The following is a 22,508-nucleotide window of genomic DNA, read 5'->3' as shown; positions in this document are numbered from 1 at the left end:
AAGCCCTGCATTGGGCTCTCTGCTCAGCGGGGAGCCTGCTTCCTCCTCTCTCTCTCTGCCTACTTGTGATCTCTCTGTGTCAAATAAATAAATAAAAAAAAATTGTGTCTAACGTGACGTGTGTCTAATGTAAAAAGACACAGAGTACAGGTCTTCCTTTAAGAAGAATAAAGTTTAGGGCATTTGTTAAGATTGTTTAAAGATAGTTATGGTTTAATTTGTGGCCTCTAGAAACAGTATATGGTGATAAGAGTTAATGAATTCTGGAACAATAGGTATGATACTGTGTTTTCTCTAAGGCCCTTTGTAGCAGAGATTTTACGAAAGCCTTTTTTTTTAAATAAAGCCTCTTTCCTTCTTTTCTATGTGCCTTCTCCTTATCACATGATCTAATGATCTTAAAAGATTAGCAAATTTACAAGATCAGCAAATCCCCACCTGTCCTGGAAGAGACGCGTTGCCAGCATATAGTTCATGGAGGTCTTGTGTTCCAGGTAGGACCTGAAAGACAAAGAACAAAACTGGCTATTTCTTAAGTTTGACTGAAGGAAAGAAACATGGAAATAAAGCCATGAATCAAGCACAGAAGGGATAGGTTACTTATATACGGTTTCTAAATAAAAGTACGGTTCTCTACAGTGGCAAAGGAAGAGAAAGTTGCTTAAATTAAAATTATAAAATACCAGAGGAGCAGAAGATACAATAAAATGCAAAGGATAAATGGAGGAGCTGATTTAGAAAGTAAAAAGAAAAAATGATGGGATTCCTTGGATTAATAAAAAGTGACATCCTACATTCAGAAAATAAAACTGTAAGGCAAAAACAAAGCCACCGCCAAAAATCATATATAAGAGAGAGGGCAAATGAAGCTGGGAATAGGGAGATGCATAAAGGGTGTGAAAGTGTGACAGAACATGGTTTCAATCATTATTTCTCAAGAACTTTCCAGTGGCTCCTTGTCGCTTACTGTAGGTGGCATACTCTTTTCTCTTCCAAGCTTTCAAAAGTTGGATAAGCTACACAACCAGTATCTTCATGCTTTCTCCAGACATTTCCTCAACATTGATCCTGCCGTACAGCCAGACACGCTCCCTTAAACTCCTCTCGCACCACACTTCCCAGTGATCCTTTCGCCTTGGTCTAGACACCTCCTCAAACCCTCTCCAATAATCTACAATCTACCCTTCAAAAAGCACCTCAAGTCCAGTCTGCTGCACAAAGCCTCCCTGACAGGACTGCTCTGAGACTAGAGAAGTGACCTTGTCTGAACTACCTTAGCTTTTCCCATATGCCCAAGGAGGGACCTGTCATATACACCGTCTCATAGAGGAAATGTTTTCTTCTCAGAAAGCAGCATGATATAGCGGGAAAAAAGTCAGATCCAGAGTCAGAATACCTGAATCAAGTCCCCTGTGTGATCATGGAACAGTCACGTGACCTTATGGAGCCTTACTTTCTGTATCATTAAATTGGAATAACGATATGCATGAAATACATTATAATGATGAAAATCCATACAAATGAACTCTTTTTATTATATGAATAAATAACTTCTCCTTAATCCCACTGTTAACTCTCAAAGGGCAGGGGTGCCATCTAATATTGGTTTTATACTCCAAAGCAGCAAGCACAGTGCTAGATACCTGGTGGATACTCAATGAATATACATTAGTAAAAAGGCATATTTGTTAGTAGATAAATACATCGTCCCCACCCTACATGACAGCAGTTCAATTAGTTTAATATTCTTGGCCCAACTCTGCCACTTTCTTCAGAGACCCAGGAGAGGTGGAGTGACTTAACCAGACTGGTAATTTAAGAAGAATAAACAAAAATGCATCAATGAGCAAGTCCCATTTTTCTCTTGGGAGATAATTTCCCCTTAGGAGGTACATATCCTCTACTGGTCCTATAAGGTCAGGTGCTCCTCCCACACAGGTCAGTCTAACCTTGCCTACAAATGGGCATGCAAATCTGCCCATATCAGAAGTTCAACTTTTTGCTGAACACAAAAAGTGTGATTGCTTGTAGACAGATAATAATCAAATCTCCCAGCCTAGACTTTATAAGTAAAGAAGGAGATATTTTGGTCTCCATCTCTCTTAGTCTTTGTCCTTGGTCCATTGGTTCAGAATCAAACCAGTATAATCAAACTTATCATTACTGGACTCTGTTAAGAGACCACAACACTACCTGTAATTGGTTCCTTAGAAAAGGCATGCAAGTTAAGGTCCTGCCTCTTGAAATACTCAAGAGTAGAGGTTTCCACTTTCATTAATTAAAAAATGTTTTCTAGGAACTGTAAATATTTAAATTCTTCAAAAACATATCAAAAGAAAACCCAAGCAGTATCTTTCTGTTGTGTTCCTAGGTCTTTCTAAGGTATAATTACATTGATAGAATATTTTGTAAGATGAAAGGAAGATTTCTCTATGAACAGCTGGGTTTTCAAAACAAAACAAACACAAAATGGGTACCTTTTATTCTACCTTTTATTCTTCTAAGTTCTAGCTCTATACTTAGAACCACTAATACCCCAATTAGATTAAAAGCCAATTACCAGAGGAAGAGAAATATGTTAACTATAAATCGATTCTCAACCTTATAGTTATAAAAGAAAAAGCATCACAAGGGACTCTGAGTCTTTGGGTGAACACAAATCTGCTTAGTCATAGGGTAATATTGTCCACAGGCTGGGCAACGAGCAAGTGACAAGGTAAAGAATATTAAAGAGAGTATAAGCTGAGTACTTTCCAGAATTCATCCAGAGCTACACACTGATTGGTTCCTATCAGCCAGAATGAAGAAATTTCATTGAATTGGGTTAAATGGGCTCATTTAACAGACATCTCCAAAGAGTCTTTAATAGTAAAACTTTCCTAGATCTAAACAAAAAGCTACCCTAAACAAACCACAGAAATGGTTTTAAATGAACTGAGTAATGTACAGAATTGCTGAATCACTACATTATACACCTGAAACTATATTACACTGTATGTTAATTATACCAAAATGTTTTTAAAAAATGTTTTTAAATGAGCCTGGAAAAGATTAAACTGATCTTTAAGTAACTTAACTATCAGGCCAAAAAACCTTCAGAAGTATTTAAAGAAGGCAATAAAACCAATTCAACAATACATTTATAATGTCCAACATCCAACTTTTAAACATATTGTACATGTAAAGAAAAAATGGGAACATGAGGAAAATCAGTCAATAGAAACAGATTCAGAAATGACAGAGAGTAACAAAGATTTAAAAACAGCTACCATAAATATTATAATATATGCACAAAATCTAAAAAATCATGAAAATAATGGGAAAAAACAAAAAGAAGATATAAAGAGAAACAGTGGATTCTAAAGTTGAAAAATAAAGTAACTGAAATGAACATTTCATTGGACGGAATTAATAGAAGATTTGAGGTTGCAGACAAAAAGATGAATGAATTTAGAAACAGAGAAACAGAAAACCATCCAAAGTAAAGAAAAAGAATCTTAAAAAAATGAGCAAGGCGAGACTTGTAGTGTAGTATCAGCCAACTGAAATCAGAATCAGCCAATCATGAAATCTGAGTCCCAAAAGGAGAGCACAAGAAAACAGAAAATATATATATATATTCGAAGATATAATGGCTAAAAATTTTCCAAATTTGATGAAAATGATAACTCCACGGACCAAGAAGCTCAACAAATCCAAGTAGAAGAAACATGAAGAAAATGACACCAAGGCATATATATCGTAATCAAATGAGTTGAAAATGGGTCATAAAGAAATAAACTTAAAAGCAGGCTGAGGAGAAAAAAAAGGCACATTCTGCACAGAAAAAAATAAAATAAAATAAAGTAAAATAAGAATTACCACATGCTTCTTGCCAGAAAAATGCAAGCCAAAAGATAATGGAACATTTTTCAAGTGCTAGGAATAAAGGAATATCCAGAATATATAAAGAGTTCTCACAACTTAGTTATAAGAAAACAAATAACCTCACTTAAAAATGGGTAAAATATTTGATTGACAGAGACATACAAACAGCAAATAAGCACATGAAAAGACACTCAACATTAGTCATTACAGAAATGCTATTAAACCTATGTGCTATCACTACACACCTCCTAAGGAGTTAAAATTAAATCAACCATACCAACTGTTGGTAAGAATGTGGAAGAACTAGAACGCTCATACACTTATTATGGGAATATAAAATGGTACAACCACTCTTGAAAACTATGTGGCCATTTCTTAAAAATTTAAACATATATAATAATATGATCCAGTCATTCCACAAATAGGTATCTACCCAAGAGAAGTGAAAGTACATGTCATATAAAAATTTGTATATAAACATTCAAAGAAGCTTCATTTGTAATAAAAACATGGAAACAACCAAATTGCCCATCAAAAGATGAACAATAAGCAAATTCTGGCATATATGTGTAATAGAATACTACTCAACAATAAAAAGGAATTAAACCACTGATACATGATACAACATGTATGAATCTAAAAATAATTTTAATAATAATAAAGTAAAAAGAAAGACCCAACAAATAAGAGAACAATCGGTAGAATTCTATTAAATTAAATTCTAGGAAATGCAGATTAATCTTGACAGAAAGCAGATCATCGCTGCCTGGGGACCAGGATAAGCAGCGAAGGGCCAGGAGGGGCAGGTGAGAGGAATTACAAAGAGGCACAAGAAGACTTTTGGAGGTTACGGGTAAGTTCATTATGTTGATTTTAGTGGTAGTTTCACAGGTATATATACCTATGTTAAAATGAATGTAACATATTATACTCTTTAAATATATAAAGTTTATAACTCAAAAAAGCTATTTAAAAATAAAAAAAAAAAATAATAATGTTTTTAATACTGTTCAAAAGCATGAAATACTAAGTGACAAATTAAAAAAAAAATTCAAGACCTTTACACGGAAAACTATAAAACATTGCTAAGAAAAAGAAAAGATATAAATAAGTGCACTTGTCATGATGAACACTGGATGGTGTATGGAACTGTTGAATCACTACACTGTAAACCTGAAACCAATATCACACTGTATGCTAACTAACTGGAATTGAAATAAAAACTTAAAAAGTAAAAAAAAAAAAAAAAAAAAAAAAGAGATGACCTAAATAAACGGAGAAATTTATCATGTTCATGGATTGGAAAATTCAATATTGTTAAAATGCCCACTGCCCCAAAATTAATCTATACACTCAATGCAATCCCAATCAAAAGCCAGCAGGCTTTTGTGTAGAAATTGATAAGGGAATTCTAAAATGCCCTGGGAAATATAAAGGACACAATAGTCAAAATACTTTATTTATTTATTTTTAGTCAAAATACTTAAAAAGAAGTTGGAAGACTTACACTATCTGATTTTAAGACTTAATATAAAGTTATAGTAATTGAGACAGATTAATTAGTATTGAATAAAGTCCAGAAACTGACCCACAAATATATTTGAACTAATTTTCAACAAAGATGCCAAGGTAATTAAATAGAATAATTTCAACAAATGGTGCTGAAATAAACGTATTACATCATATGAAGAGAAATGAACCTCAATCCTTACCGTACACCATACACAAAAATTAAGTGAATACTGTCCCAGACCAAAATATAAGAAGTCAAAGTTGAAAACATTAAGAGAAAAACCTTTATGATGTTGGGGTTGTCAAAAATTTCTTAGACAGGAAACACAAAATGCATCTTTTAAAAATTTGTGATCAGCCCTATGACCCAGCAATTGCACTATTGGGTATTTACCCTAAAGATACAAATGTAGTGATCCAAAGGGGCACATGCACCCGAATGTTTATAGCAGCAATGTCCACAATAGCCAAACTATGGAAAGAACCTAGATGCCCATCAACAGATGAATGGATCAAGAAGATGTGGTATATATACACAATGGAATACTATGCAGCCATCAAAAGAAATGAAATCTTGCCATTTGCGACAACATGGATGGAACTAGAGCGTATCATGCTTAGTGAAATAAGTCAAGCAGAGAAAGACAACTATCATATGATCTCCCTGATATGAGGAAGTGGTGATGCAACATGGGGGCTTAAGTGGGTAGGAGAAGAATCAATGAAACAAGATGGGATTGGGAGGGAGACAAACCATAAGTGACTCTTAATCTCACAAAACAAACTGAGGGTTGCTGGGGGGAGGGGGTTTGGGAGAAGGGGGTGGGATTATGGACATTGGGGAGGGTATGTGCTTTGGTGAGTGCTGTGAAGTGTGTAAACCTGGTGATTCACAGACCTGTACCCCTGGGGATAAAAATATATGTTTATAAAAAATAAAAAATTTAAAAAAAAATTTGTGATCAATTGGACTTCACTGAAACTTAAAAACTCCTGTTCTTTGAAAATCACCATTATAGAAATGAAGAAACTTGGGGCATCTAGGTGGCTCAGTTGGTTAAGCATCTGACTTTGGCTCACGTCATGACCTTGGGGTGCTAAGATTGAGCCCTACCCTACATAGGGCTCTGCACTCAGCAGGAAGTCTGCTTCTCCCTCTTCTTTTCCTTCTGCCTTTCCTTTGAGAGACTTGTGCACTCTCTCAAATAAATAAATAAAATCTTAAAAAAAAAATGAAAAAGCTAGCCACAGACTTGGAGAAAATATTAATATTCTCAATGTGACTGTCTGAGAAGGGATCTGTATCAAGAGTCCTTTATAACACAAACAAAAAAAATTAAAACCCTAAATTCAAAATGGAAAAAAAGAAGATACACAAATGGCCAATAGCAGATGAAGTCTCAATACCATTATTTAGAGATAAATGCCCACCAGAATGCCCAAAACTAAAAAGCCTGACAACTGCTGACAAAGAGGAGGAGCAACTAGAACTCTCATACACTCTTGGTAAAATGTAAAATATTACTGTAACTTACTTTACTTCAAAGGTAATGATGACCATTAAAATTTTTAAAAGTGTCTAACCTGGGGTTAAGGGGCTATTACAAAGGAGGCAGGGGATTTTTTAAAAAGGAATAATGCACAGGTAGGTTAAATTTCTGTTAATGCTCTAGGTATTGAGTTGGGAAAATACACAAAGTGAGAAAGACACACATGGAAAGCATTGCCAACACCTGTGTCATAATTAACCCAATTCTGTGGACCTGAGGCACAGATCAAAAAAAAAGGTAGTCACCTCACCCATATATTTCCCATGTCTCCGAAGTAGGGAATATGCGAATAAATCCACCTCTCCGATCATTTTCTTCCTTCACTCTCCGTAAAACTTTGATCTATACAGAGAAAGAGAAAATTGGGTAAGCACTCATTTTGAAAACTGCAATCCATGTGTTTACAGGGCAGAGGAAGAGAGTTACGACCCACAAATATGAAAGAAGAATGAAGGGAGAAGTTCATTCCATCTAAGATTCTGTTTTCTAAGAACAAGTTTCTCCCATCTTGAATCTTTGTTCAATGTTCAATGTAAGATACGAATTGGTCATCAATGTTATAAATCACTCAGTAAATTTCACTGAACCCTATATTAGCCCACAAAGGCCTGGAATGGAGTTATCTTTACCTCCTCCATTGACAGACCAAGCACAGAACCACCTAACTTCCCCGGCACCTTCTCTCGGGCTGAGCCCACAAGGTTTTTCATTTCCGCATCACTGGCAGACAGTGGACGGGAACGCTAAGGAGAAGGAAAAACAGAAACAAAATGTTTTCATCATCATTTCTTCATTTCTCTTTATTCAGTCCCTCAACATCATTATCTTCCCTAATATGGATAAACTCAAATCCAAAGCCCATTTTCTGTAATTACTCTCTTAGCTTTAAACCCTGGGAAATAAATGAAAGCTAGTAGACTCAAAGGCAAGAAAAGAAAACAGAATAGAAGAAAAATACTATGGGTTGAGAGGAAAACTAGGAGAAAAACAAGAAAGATGTCCACGTGACTTTCTAATCCAGTTCTTAATCCTAATCCTGGTTTTACAGTACATCTGACATTTTCAAACATATAGAAGAAATCTGAAAATAACTGCCACATAAGATTAAACGAGCATTTATTTCAGTAAATAACTATATTCTTTTCAGCAGTGGAGAAGTGTGGGTTAGGAGAAATGAGACATAAGTCGAAAGCCAAGGAACAATCAATTATGTCACAGGTGAAAATGGGGCCATGAGATGTTTTAGAACTCGGGCGTGGGGTAGGGGGGTGGAAACTGAGGTAAGAGTCATCAGTGACAAAGAAAAGAGATGTGACCAAACGAAACGCTGTAGCCGCCGGACTTCAAGAAACATGACCAAGGACAACCGCCTGGGCACTCCAAGGTGGCAGCCAAATGGGCCATGTTCATTCAATCTTCCAAATGCCCATCACAAAGGTCATCTGGAATGAAAGTTTTAAGTAATTCTGACGTTACGTGAGCAAAGAAATATAAAGGTAACAGAGGAAGTCAGATGGTATGAAGCTTGTGAACACACTATTATTGAAAAAGATAAAGTGATAAGACAAATACATCTGCCAATAAGAAGAAGCAGCAAGAACTCAGGAAATGTACATGCAAATTGTCTTCTTAAATTCCTAGAACATGATGAGAGAAAAGCAGTCCTACTGTCAGGAACTACGTTTATTTTTCTCTCTGCATACACTCTCTATGGAAAAGCTTTCAACCTTCTCAGCAATGCTCACTGTTACAGACTGAAGGTTTATGTCCCTCCACAAATTTGTATGTTGAAGCCCTAACCTCCAAATTTGATGGTATTTGGACATGGGGCTTTGGGGGAGGTAATCAGGATTAAAGGAGGTAATCAGGGTGAGACTCTTGCCTGATGCAATTAATGCCCTTAAAAGAAGAGGTATCAGAGAGTTTGTACACTCTCTTTCTCTGCCCAACCATGTACAAAGAGGTCATGTGAGCACAGAGCAAGATGGTAGTTGTCTACAAACCACGAACAGAGACCTCAGAATGAAACCTGCCTTGCTGGCACCTTGATCTTGGCACTTCCCAGCCTCCAGAACTGTGAGGAATAAGTTTCTGTGGTACTTGGTTACAGTAGCCCAAGAAAAACTAAAAGACATACCTATACACATCATGAATGCTTTTAGCTTTGACACACAGGAGACCAATACAAACCAACCTTCAAAGCTAGCATGGGAGTTATAAAAGACAGATTTCCTGATAGGAGACTCCATGATGAGACAGATACCTTTAGCGCGAAAAACCATGAAATCAGCAGAATATAGCAACACGTAAAGGCTGGGACTTTCACTTGTTTAGCTTTTCCTATGATATCTTCCGCACGCAGAACAGTACTTGGCGTGGGGTAAGAGATCAATAAATATTTGATGAAGAAATAAATAAATGAATGAATGTGCTGAAACGCAGATTAATCATGGTTAGAACTACACTTTGCAGAGGATTTGGGGGAAAAATTTAACTTTCCAGTCTCTGGGTATGCATTAAACAGCACATGTTGGGATGAGAGGGGAATCAAAGGGCAACTTCAAAGATTTAGGAAGGGAATCATGTAAGTAATATGATCTTTTCGAAAAGATTTTAAAGTGTGAACACTTATTTAGTGACAATTCAGTAAAGCCAAAATATTAACCGGATGCTTTAAGGACTTTTCTCATTTCACACACGACTTATCGTTGGTTAAAAATACTTTATTTCACATGTGATGACACGACTCTGATCAGAAAACTACTGGCAGTCAAGTGCCTTATCCAAGATCAAGTTGCCTCATCACTCATACTATTTACAAGTACCTTAAAGTCCTCTGAAATTATGTAAGAGAGAATATGAAGTAAGCACTCATTTAAATATATAATAAAAATACAAATTAGGCATTTTAGAATAGAAAAACTGATTTTAAAATGTTGGTAAGCTAAAATCTGTATTAAAGGTTAGTAATAAAAATATTTTAGGAAGTAGTTATTAGCTATTTTAAGAAATACATGGTTGGGGAGCCTGGGTGACACAGTCAGTGAAGTGACTGACTTTTGGTTTTGGCACAGGTCATGATCTTAGGGTTTTGAGATTAAGCCCCGTTAGGCTCCACACTCAACGTGGAACCTCTTGAGATTCTCTTCCCCCTTCCACTGGTGCTCATGCTCTCTTTCTCTAAAATAAAATAAATAAATCTCTAAAAAATGTAAAAAAAAAAAAAAGAAAAGAAATGCATCATCATATTTATAAGAACATGGATCAAACCACTATTGAAAAACATCTAACTGGCACCTCCAATTTGTTTTTCATTTTTTTGCTTTTTGTCTTTCTTTTGTTTTTGTTGTTCATTTTCTTGTCTGTTTTTTTATGACTGGTTTTGTAATTGTATTTTACTTGTTGAACTTTTTATCTTTTTTTTTTCTTTCTCTCTTTTTTAGGACCTAATTTTCATCTTGTGGAATTGCTCTGAGGTGGAACAATATTCCTGGCTTCCAGTGACTGAGATTACAATGATGTTGCCACCTTCTTCTACTCATCTAAACCTGCTCCTAGAAACACTGAACTGACACCCCCCAAAGTTCTCAGTCTTCTCTCCCAAGTCACTTTCAAAGAGCTGTCTCCAACACAGGTTCACAAACACTCCTTCATTATGCATGGTCCACGGTTCTAACTCCAGCACTTGTGTATGCACGTGAGCTGTCCGGGTGAGGCACGGGGAAATTCAGGAGGTCCTACGAGCTGGGGCCTTCAGGAGGTTTGAAAATGGAAGTGGTTGAAGGGTAATGGTGTTTGTTAGGTGAGTGCTCTAGCTGTGAACTCCCATTGGCTGATGGCTTTACTCTTTTATTGCCACAAATATCACGAGGTTGCAAAGAAAAAGGTCAATGCTATGCCTAGCGGAAAAAAGATGGCTAGAAACACCTTTTACCTCTTCACCTATTTGCCTCAAACTAAACTACTAAAAAGGCTAAGAGGGAGGTATGGAAAGTTGTAACTACCAATGTCTATGTATCTCAAATGCCTCTCTAAAATCCATCCAGGTCTCCTGTGTCTTTGGGGAGGCTGCTAAAAATATCAGACTAGAAAGTCAGAAGTATTTTGCCAATCTCAGCTTTTCAATAAATCTGAGATTACAGAGAATTTTCTGTATCAGCATAATATTGGCTGTACTGGTCTACAGAGATGTGTGGCTACATATGTACTACAAAGCACTACTGTCATAGACCATTAGTTAAATCCTTACCGACATCTGTTAATGAAATGAACTGGAGATTAAATATGTGTCCTCCTACTGTTTACTACTTCCAGCACGGTGGAATTTTATGGACAGCCTGCATTCTTTATGCAAATCAAGAAGGGCCAACTTTGAATTATATTTGTTATGTTTTTAAAACCAAATGGCTTAATAAACTAAATTAGAGATTTTAGGAAAAAAAAAGAAATGTGACCTGAATTATAGACACAGGTGAGAAAAAACACTGAGAAAAAGGATAGCAAAGAAAAAAGAAAGGATAAAAAAAAAAAAAAAGAAAAAAGAAAGGATATATAAATGCTTATGAGTGCCAAGAAAGACATATCTGGAGATTAAAAGCAAAGAAAAAAAAAGGGGGGGATCAGATTTGGAAGTACATCAGGACTGCCAAAAACAAGAGCAAAATACTCCAAGTGCAAGCCATTCTGTGGTACTGATCTTGTGCCTATCAGCACAGGAACTGACTGAATATGCACTGAGGAAATAAAGTTCTTCTGAACTTAGAACCATTGCCTCTGTCTAGGTGACACAGGATTTTAACTACTGGGTGTTCAGATAGATTTTAAACTGCCAAATTACTGCCTAAGCCAGAATTCTGCCATGCAGCATGCACCAAAGATGTAAAATTATCATTAGTGCAACTTACGATTTAGAAATATATGCAGAAAAGAAACCTTTACACATCTAACTTTTATCACTACGGAAGAACTGACTGAGAATCATTGAGATGAGGAACCCCTTGTCTCCACTAAAAGTAGAAAAAAAAAACAAATGTTGAATCAGAAAAATGATTCTCTGCCTAGAGAAAGCTGGCAGGTATCAGCAATGAGAAGAACCAAACAAAACTCAGAATATGAAAAAAGGTGAGGCATCATAAAAGATACCATAATTGAGGGGCAAGAATAAAACCTCTTTGACAGAGAATATATACGAGGAATAAAAATGTCCTAATGCAGTTTTACGAAGTTTGGAATTCTGTGTTAGAAACAAATGAGCTAGAAATAGCTCAATTTGTGTATGGCACACCTTGCCACCTAGAAAATAAAAGGTAAAATCTAGTTTAAAAAGCAAAATGAACTAATGCTATAAAAAAAAAAAAGCAACAGGGCACCTGGGTGGCTCAGTGGGTTAAGCCGCTGCCTTCGGCTCAGGTCATGATCTCAGAGTCCTGGGATTGAGTCCCACATCGGGCTCTCTGCTCAGCAGAGAGCCTGCTTCCCTCTCTTTCTCTCTCTGCCTGCCTCTCCATCTACTTGTGATTTCTCTCTGTCAAATAAATAAATAAAATCTTAAAAAAAAAAAAAAAAGCAACAAAAAGGACCACAAATGAATAAATCTAAGTGGTAAATAAACAAAAAATGGCTAATAGAGAAGGTCTAAATGTAATTGACAACCAGAAATATACTCTGAAATCAGGGGAGAAAAAAAAAAAAGGAAAGTAAGAAGACTTGTGTTACAGTCAAAAAGAGACAGGCAACATCTGGAAATTTGGAGTAAATACAAGTCAGCAGGTCTAAAAGACATGCATCTTGTTATTAAGGGAACTGGCTTTAAAAATCAAAACAAAAACTTACAGAACCACTCACAATTATGTTTGAAAAATCATGAAGAACTGAGGAGGTACCAGAAAATTAGAAAAAGACAAATGAGGTACCAATCTTCAAAAATGTAAGAAATGTGCTTCTGGTGACTACTGCCTGGTAAGTCTAACTTGAACCCCTAGTAAAATAATGGAACAAATAATAAAAGAAAAAAATCCATACACATTTAGAGTTTAATGAGCTCATAAAGAGTAAGTATGGAGACTGCTTTATTTATTTTAAAACATGCTTAAAGGGGCACCTGGGTGGCTCAGTGGGTTAAAGCCTCTGCCTTCAGCTCAGGTCATGATCCCAGGGTCCTGGGATCGAGCCCGCATCTGACTCTCTGCTTGGCAGGGAGCCTGCTTCCTCCTCTCTCTCTGTCTGCCTCTCTGCCTACTTGCGATCTCTGTCTGTCAAATAAATAAATAAAATCTTAAAAAAAAAAAAAAACATGCTTAAAATGTTTATGTTTAGGACAAAAATTACAAAAAAGGGGAAATAGAGCAAATACATTTAATGTCTTTGGGTTTTACAAAAGCATTTATACAAATTTCATAAAATTTCCATTCTAAATTATATTTCTGATTGGGGCTTAGTGTCATAATATAATGAATAAAACACACCAACAAAGACTGAAAAGAGTTGAAAGATGTTATGTAGGATAAACAGCAGTGAATCAAGTTAGGACGCGATTTTTAGAACGGGTACTGATTGAGCACTACTTAGAACCTTCACTGATGTCTGGGAGGATGGATAAATAAAAAGATAATAATTAATCTGCATTTGTAGATGAAAGCAAATGTGAAAAGAATGGCTACAGATATGAATATCGAAATAACGCCCAATGCCACTAACAAATGTGTAAAAGGAAAATTAACAGGACCCAAAAGTGTAAAGGGAGCTATGTGTCCAAGGTAAACTATGTGTCCAGAACTAGCCCAAATTTTTACCTATGCTTTATCGTTTCTTTCACACCCTATCTCCATATTTGTATTATCTTCATTGGACAGACATGGATAGTGAGCCTCAGAGACACAAGGGACCTTGCCCAAAGTCTAACACTAGTTAGTTAGTGGGAGAACAAATTTGAACCAGGAGCAATCTGACTGTCTGTGTGTTTTCCATGAAACTATGTCATCTGCCTGGGGACCCGGAAAAGTGACTTCTGATGAGTGGGAAATCTGAACTCAAAGCATTCAAGGGAAGGAAGAAATGTAGAAAGAGACGATGGACTAAAAAGGAATAGACAACGGGAAAAAAACTGTGAGTGCGCAATCTGACAGCAACAGAAGAAGAAAGCTTGACAAAGTGTCCATGGCCAGAGCAGAGAACTTGTTTTCATTTCTAACTTAGCTCAGACAAAACCCCCACGGGGCTGAGAACGCTTCATTCACACAAAGTCGGTGACTTTGAACACTGCAAAGAACAAGAGTCCGAGAATTCCACACGTATCAAGTTGGCCAAATAAAGCTAGAAAGACTTTGTGTCACTGGAGCAGTGTTCAATTACACAGCCACAAGGGAGAGGCCTTGCTTGGCCACAGGCTATCACAGTCTATGGCCATTCTGGCAAGCAGAGCTAGACAGACATGAGAAAATTAAAATGGTGAAGGGAAGTTAAGATTAGAATTACACAGCAAAGACAATTCTTTGGAATCAAATTCAGAAGGCTATGAATTAAGGATTTTTTCAAGTTCTCCTGAAGAGTAGATATCCCTAAAAGGTATTCAGAATGTAAGCTCTTAGAAGTCAACAGCTCTGGGGCTTTTTTGTAGTTGTTTTTGTTTTGTTTGGTTTTCTGTTTGGCACAGAAAGTAGCTAGCACACCTAGGTTCTCACTAAACATAAAACACTAAACATTACAGCGTTTCGAATTCTACCAACAAAACACCTACGGAACCACATCAGCCAGTGACCAAACGCTAGATGAGACAACCAATACGCTTTTTTTTTCACTTCTTGGACTCATATAAACCATATAAAGCACTTTGTCAAAAACAGTATTTGCAGGAATTACAACTCAAGATCCCAAGCTGTCCGGTCACTGTATCAAAGAGTACTGAGAGTACAAGGCCAAAATAAATATCCTGGAGCTTCTTGCTGAAGAACTACTAGTTGCAGGGGCACACTTATGTCTGACACATCTACAGCCCTCATTTCAGAGTATCAGCTAGCAGGAAGGAGCAGCACTGTCACTGCTACCCCGTCACTTCGACGAGATGTTTAAAAGAAAACAAAGATCTTCATAGAAGAAAATGACAGTTAATCTCAAATATGCTAGCAAGGACAGAAGGAGGACAAATACTGTTCATTAGGAGTTGGAGATAAAATATTTTTCATTTCTGGGGTACCTGGGTGGCTCAGTTGGTTCAACAACTGCCTTTGGCTCAGGTCATGATCCTGGACTTCTGGAATCAAGTCCCGCATAGGGCTCCCAGCTCCTTGGGGAGTCGGCTTCTCCCTCTGATCTCCTCTCTCATGCTCTCTCTCACTCATTCTCTCTCAAATAAATAAATAAAATCTTTAAAAATATATATTTTTAGTTTCTTTTTATTTTTATTTATTGTTTTTGAAGATTTTATTTATTTGACATAGAGAGAGAGAAACATTGAGAGAGGGAACACAAGTAGGGGGAGTGGGCGAGGGAGAAGCAGGCCTCCTGCTGAGCAGGATCAAGCCCAATGCAGGGCTTGATCCCAGGACCCTGGGATCATGACCTGAGCCAAGGGCAGGTGCTTAACGACTGAGCTACCCAGACACTCCTTGAGTTTATTTTTAAAGGTAGCATCTCAGACACTTATTATGGCAAAGGTTCCACGATTCATAAAACTGCAAATCACGATGTATAAGAAGTATGTAAAATCAACTACAGCCCAATACCCAATGTGAAAATGTTTTCAGTATGAAGCTACTGACAATAGTACCTTTCATAAGACATCTGAAGAAAAGAAAGGGTGTCTGTGAACTATATTTCCTTCCTGGAATATTCTGGTCAAAGCGATAGATATGCCTCTAAATCCCGTTCGTCATTTAAATCCAACTGCCTCCTTCACAGCACGATCACTATCAGGAAAAGAGGATTCATAAATTCCTGCAGCCTCTACTCTTATATTCTATATATGGAAAGACCTCTGTGCATTCATTTTCACTTAAACTCTATGTTATTAAAGTTCAAAAAGCAGGTACATCAAACACAGACTGTGAAAGAGCAAAGCTAAAAGACTTTCCATTTGGGGACTGGAAATAAGAATCTGAATGAAGTCTCCAAGTGATCCAGAACTTACCAGTTTGGCATCTGAGGACTGACACTGTGCAGACACTGGACGCTACAAAAGATAGAAAAATGGAATAAAGCCTTATCTTCTCCTACCATAGTGAGGTTTTCCAACTCTATGATGTCTATGATCTCACAAAGGAGAAGATGATCTCCAAGCAAAAAGCAAAAGCAAGAGCCCTACACTTTGTGCTTGTAAGACCAGAACATCATTATGCTTCACACCACTTTCTCCTACAGTGTATTTATCCCAGTTTCGTCTTCTAAGCAGGAAAGCAAAATCCTGCTATCACACCCTGAAGCCAACTATTCCACCTGATAAATTTGTTCCAGAGTACACAGAACTAATCTACAGTTTTTTAACCCTTTAAAAAGAAGTGTCCTATAGGCTCCTTATGGATGAAGTCATGCCATGACCTACCAGTTAGCAAATCAAATGGTGGACGGACTCTCTGATTTGCAAAGAGCAGCCAATAAACGCTGAGAGGCAGGCTAAGAAAAGGGGTCAATTCATCCAAGATTGACATACAGCTAACCCCTAGAGTAAAATTTGGCAGGAACTCTTGTGAAATCTGCACAGAAACATTTGCAGTCCTTTACACACTATCCTGTGGCTCTGCCACAGGAAACTACCTGCAGAGGAATGTGATGGTCTAAATTCAGTTTTGCTAGTACACTTAGGGCAATCCTCTACTTTTTCTTATTAAAAAATTAAAGAAAACCTTTGTCTGTGATAATGTACTGATCAAGAACAATGCTGCTGCCTGGTTTTCTTTCTAATCCAAGATAATAATACCCCTTAAAATCCAGTACACCCCGTCCCACATCGCAACTCTATTGCTAAGAGGGGACGATCCTAGAGCAGGTGGTCACAGAGTGCATCTAGCTCAAAGACATGTTGCGTTTGGTCTGCAAAGTATTTTTTCTTTAACTGGACCAGTTGGCAATATTTTAAAATAAGACTTCTCTTTTCTCTTGACAGGAGGAAGGTTCTGACAACACGTGTCCCACACTCATGCATGGCAATGATCAGTTAGAGCACATCAGCAAAACAGCTGCCCCTTTTTAATATGGGGCAGAGGCTCCAGTTCAGCACAGCTGCATCCCTTCCTCCCAGCTGTACTGTCCCTGGCCCTCTTACCCATTCCCATTGTCTGCCCGCAACCCCTCTTAGGCAGTAGAGCTTGCAGACGCTATTCTAATGAAAACTTAGAAATACAGCTGTGTAAGTAAGAGTGACGAGCTTGGCAGAAAGAAATAGCAATACTCAAAATGAGACCAGCAAGCTAAAGGAAAAATGCAGAATGAGTGGTGACAGGAGAAGGGAGAAGTGGAGAAGGAATCAATGGATGGGAGAAGAAAGGGAAAGGGGAGGCAGGGGGAAGCAGCAGCTATTTCTGCCTTCAAAGAGCTTACAGTCTAGCAGAGGAACACTGGACAATGTCAAAGCAACAAATCAATGAATGCCAAAACCATGCACTGGAGTCATGATGGAATGGGATGGATTTAAGAGAAAATTATCTTGAGACTTCTGAGCAGGCAAGGTCATCAACCCAGATGGGAAGAGAGGAGGAAGGTGGACCTTTAAGCTAAGAAGAAATGTTAAAGGCAAAGAACACAGTAAAACTAGCCCGGTCTAGACAGGCAGGGATGGATTAGATGATGGACCGAGCAGGCAGAACAATGAGCTGATTGGTTTAACTGGAACACAGATGCAGAGGACACAAAGACGGGAGCGACGCTTGATCAAGTGACATTTCAGACATGCACAGGATTCTGTAGGCCTTGATCTCACTGAACCTCAGTTAACACCTCATGATCACTGAGCACCTGTAGAGAAGATGTTCTTTCAACGAGCATCTTCTTCACAAAGCTAGTCTGAAGATCAGAAAGAATGTAGCAGAGTAACGACTAGGAATTTGTCGGCTCCCTCTCTGTGCCTTGTTTATGAGCATATCAATTTGGGGAAAAAAGCAGGTGATTCTTAAAGAGAAAAAGAAAAAAGGACAGATAATGAAAAAAGGCAAAAGAAAAGAAAAACAAAAAGCAGACAGTAAGTTGGTTTGAAAGCAATGAAAGCATATGCTACCAGCCACAGAGGAATGTCACTGCCTCCTGTCTGGAATGATCCCCATATTCTCCTGCTCTCGGTGACGTCATATCTGTAGCGCTTCAGCTCACTCATTTACATCAGCTACCACTTTCCAATAAGCCTCTTCGGGCTCCCTGCTGCTGAATTTGCTTACCTGAGGTTTCTGGAAAGGGTTTCGCCTGGAAGACTCAAAGGTGGGATAAATTGGCCGGGTTGATGCCCTCTGGGCAGGATCCTGGCACACAAATCCTGAATGGGGAATGGCAAACATTAAAACCTACCATTTTCTAAGAAATTAGCAGGTTTAGCTGTACCTTTTCTTTAGAGATACAAAATCAGTTTCATAGTCATAAATATTAGAGATCTATCCTCAGAAGGATGAGGCATGGCTCTCTCAGACACACACTTCACTTGAACTTCAAGTTCAAAACTGGACAGCATGAGAATGGAAAATATGCAGATAAATCAACCTTCCTTGCTGGGGAGCTGATTCTGATTGAAAAAGAGATGTGGATTTTTGATGAACTTCAGAGTAAAAAGTGTAAATCACCATTTAAAAATACACAGTTGTTTATAAAAACAAATTATTTTAAAGTGGCCTCCTAGAAGGTGACTGGAAAATAATGTTGTTTTACTGGGAGAACCCAAGAGCAGGTGAGGGGTCCTGTCCTGTTACAAGATCTACTCCTGGGGTGCCTGGGTGGCTCAGTGGGTTAAAGCCTCTGCCATCAGCTCAGGTCATGATCCCAAGGTCCTGGGATCCAGCCTGCATCAGGCTTTCTGCTCAGCAGGAATCTTGCTTCCCGCCATCCCCCCAACCCCCCCCCAACCCCCCCAACCCCGGCCTGCCTCTCTGCCTACTTGTGATCTCTGTCAAATAAATAAATAAAATCTTTAAAAAAAAACAAAAACAAAAACAAAAGATCTACTCCTAGAACAGCTGAAGGTGGTCTCCTGGCAAACTGGGCTTCTTAGATTATCTACAGCTTAACCAGTTAGGTGTGTGCTCACTTCACCTGCTTCCTAAAAAGAAGCAGACTCCCATCCAGGGAGACTAGTGTGGCTAAGTTTTACAGCATTTGCTGGTCCACCAAGTACTAGTTCATTTCTAATGTGTTTTGTCATGCCTTAGTAGAGTACTTAGGAAATGACAACAAACCCACAATAAACCCATCCAACTGCCAAACTCCATTTCAAAGTTTTTGGCTTATCTGCCAAAAAAGGAATTTCTTCCTTGGACTTCCTTCAGTTATAACTATTGGGGAGGGGGGGGACCATGTTGACACCAGCAGAGACCGCCTAGCAGAAACAGAGCCACTCTCCTTTGTAACAAAGCTTCTTCAGTCAGTCACACTCTCCCAGCTCGGAGAAAAATAGACGGTCTCCAGACCTTTGGTTAAGGCTCTTCCTCGGCTCGTAATTCCTGTGCCCCAGGAATTAGTTCTCAGCCCTAGTTGTGGTTCAGCCTCAGGACAGGATGGAGCCAGGGGGAGTAAAAACATATAAACACTTGCCTGAAAATATAATTTCTCAGTACAAAACATTCAGCATGGCTTAGGAACTGCCAACTGGCAACACCTAGAAAGCCCAACAAAATGGATGCTCTGGTTAGCTTTTATATGAGTCTTCGGAAAACACCACTACTCACCTACAACAGTGAACATATCTGAAATCATACTGGCTTTAATCTTTAGGTCCAGAGGTGCATCGCTAATAGAAGAGAGAAAGAAAGGCCAATCGATAATGTTAGAAATTAACAGAAGAGCTACCCCTAATGGGCCTCAATATAGCAGAGCCTCCAAATGTTCGATGAGAAGCAACACATCAAACATACCAAACCCATGGAAAAAGAAAAAATAATCTGGGCAAAAATACTTGAAATAAAAGCCCACTGCTAAACTCATCCTCTGTAGGGCAAGTCCAGCACCAAAGTTGATTCCCTGACATGCAATCTTTTTATTCCAGAAGGTCTTGTGCAATTCAAACCATGTACAAGAACACTGCATCATTAGCAGTGTTTAGGCCTTTAATATGCTCTTCCATGAATATGTCCATCCTTCAAATTATTTTTTACTGCTACAAGAGTCAAATCACATTCACATGCAAGAGAAGAAACTCTGGTCATCTTTGTACATTTTTTAAGGCTTCATTTTCGGTTCTAAATCAATCCCTTAAGCTTTTAGGCTTGCGAATGAAGGCAAAAAAATACAAGTTATACCAAAATATCACCAGATGATGCAGCAGGAACCCACATGGAAACACAAACATGAACTGAAAGCTGGACGCTCCCTGTGCCAGAGACTGCCATGTTGGCTTTGGTGTTGAGGTGTTCTTCCATGAACCAGATTACTTTGGCTGCTGGACCAGTGCATCGTTCTGGGGATCTCTAACATCAGAGGATGCACCTGGCTGGGCAATATGCTAAGAGCTGACTTAACAAAAGAACAGCCCAACATCGGAAGCATCTCTGTGATATCTAGTTCTATACCTTACTGCTGGGTTGAAGCTGAACTCCCACCCCACGAAGTAGTTAATCTGTCTTTATTTGATGACTTGGCATTTTGCCAACATTTTTCATCCTTAAACGTGCAGCTGCTGGGTGGTCTGTAGCATAAATCTCTCGGGTTCTCTAGCTGTTTAGAGAAGTGTATGGCTAATAGAAACTCTGGCTACAGCTGCAGATATAAGCACAATCTTCTCTGGTATTGAAAAAATATGTTTCTTTCCTTCTTCTAAACGATGGTTTAAAAAGTTTAAGATTGTTTGAAGTTTTTAGACTCTAATCTTAGATGCATACCAGAATACAGAAAGGGTAAAAGGACCAAACATTATATATACTATCCTAGGCCCAGCTCTATACCTTACAGTATATGTGGATTTGAACCTGTACAAACCTTTAGCAATAAAGGAAATATAATATCTCATGTATTTCTTTAGTCTTGGCAGAACACCCACAAAGTTAAAAGACAGAAAGAGAGAGAACTGGAAATAAAAATGAACACAAGAAGCATCCCTTAGATGCTCAAGAAGACAGTTATCAGATCACAAATTGACTAGTAAGGTAGGGATACACGGTTACCCTCTGGAGGTTAACCACATGTCACAAATCCCTCAAATTTAGAAATTCTAGTCATTTCTATCTAATAACGAGGGTAAAAAAAATCTAGCGCCAAGAGAAACGACTTTTTTTAAAAAGTTTTTTTAGTGCTATTCATTGAAGGTTTGTCCTTTTCCAGTTGAAGGAACAGACTACTTACCAGGCCAAAGAAGGGGAGAGATTTACTTCCAGCAACCATGGCTTCAGAGTAGAATCTATGAGCACATCAAAGCCATAGAGTTCTAGAAATACAACATAACATACAAGATCATTTTCCATGTTACAACTGAACAAAAATCTGAAAGACTGAAGCCAATCAACTCCCACCAGAGGACTAGAAATTTGGGGAGTATAAGTAATGAGTGGAAGTAGAAGCAGAGAATCTTTCCAGATCAAAATAAATTAATCAAGTTCTAGAGATCATGAGATAATGTTATAAAATTCCACTGCTTTTATCATCCACTCTATTGACATTCCTGAGTTCTACACAGCAAGTGATCTGACCTCTAAAAGTTGGCAAGATTCTGCTGTGCATATGGGTAAAAAAAAAAAAAAAAAAAGTTGGGAATGAGAATGCCACAAAGGCATCCAACATCAAAGCTTCAAAGCTGTTTTGGGTTTGTTCTGGATTGCACCCCCACCCATATTCCGAAACAAAAAAATCTCCTGAAGGAATCTCCCTGGGCCCTTCCACTACATTTTCCTAAACTAGTATCTTGTTTTTGCAGCCTAGGTCAAGAAGATAGTTCACTGTAAAATACATTTATTCTTCCCCTTTCCTATGGTTTCAATTTCCCTTTGGAGACAGAAAATAAAGTACAATGGCTCAATATAGAAAGAAAGAAGAGAAAGGAGGGAACCCGTGGCAGACAGAGCAGGGCTGTGATAAGCTATCCTGCACCACTAATATCACTGAAAAAGGGAAGGAGCCAGAGACCATTTCCATGGTTTCTGGTTTCCTTTTCATGGTTTCTTTACTGATTCTCTTTCCTAATTCCTCAACTGTTGTAAAGAGTAAAGCAAGAACATAAGCGGGCTTTTCTCCCAGGATGCAGGGATAATATGACGCTAATTTTGGAACCTCAGCCGGCAACCTTTACTCTTATCATTAACGAGACTCTCTCCACAGTCCTCTTTGGGATACACACATCAAATCCATCTGACTTTCAGAAGTCCCACGCATTCTCAAACTTCCCACTCCGTGTCCCTCAAATAAACTGTCTACATCTTCTTTCCAAGAGAAAAGATGAGCTTCCTTACAGTTCAGCCAGAGGTC

At 38.2% G+C, this 22,508-nt stretch overlaps 1 protein-coding gene across 50 annotated transcripts in view; it reads right to left on the bottom strand.

Moving 5' to 3' along the window:
- The window catches only part of TTLL5 (tubulin tyrosine ligase like 5), a 285,101-nt gene that overhangs the window by 199,611 nt on the left and 62,982 nt on the right, over positions 1–22,508 (bottom strand). For 36 of the 50 annotated variants that reach the window (XR_014312440.1, XR_014312441.1, XR_014312442.1 and 33 more), the window contains exons 13-19: positions 21,393–21,474; positions 19,784–19,845; positions 18,290–18,384; positions 16,054–16,095; positions 7,559–7,672; positions 7,180–7,271; positions 439–501 (exon numbers count right to left, since the gene is read on the bottom strand). Coding sequence is in view for 26 of the 50 variants with exons in the window: in XM_082733575.1 (XP_082589701.1) it covers positions 439–501; positions 7,180–7,271; positions 7,559–7,672; positions 16,054–16,095; positions 18,290–18,384; positions 19,784–19,845; positions 21,393–21,474 (550 nt within the window). In the remaining 24 variants the exon portion in view is untranslated. The remainder of the gene's footprint in view (positions 1–438; positions 502–7,179; positions 7,272–7,558; positions 7,673–16,053; positions 16,096–18,289; positions 18,385–19,783; positions 19,846–21,392; positions 21,475–22,508) is intronic. The other 14 variants (XR_014312454.1, XR_014312455.1, XR_014312456.1 and 11 more) reach the window with 2 other exon arrangements.

This window comes from Mustela nivalis, assembly GCF_964662115.1.
Source record: "Mustela nivalis genome assembly, chromosome: 6".
Classification (NCBI taxonomy): domain Eukaryota; kingdom Metazoa; phylum Chordata; class Mammalia; order Carnivora; family Mustelidae; genus Mustela; species Mustela nivalis.
Note: the sequence above shows the minus strand (reverse complement) of the source record. Positions and strands in the feature narration are given on the sequence as shown.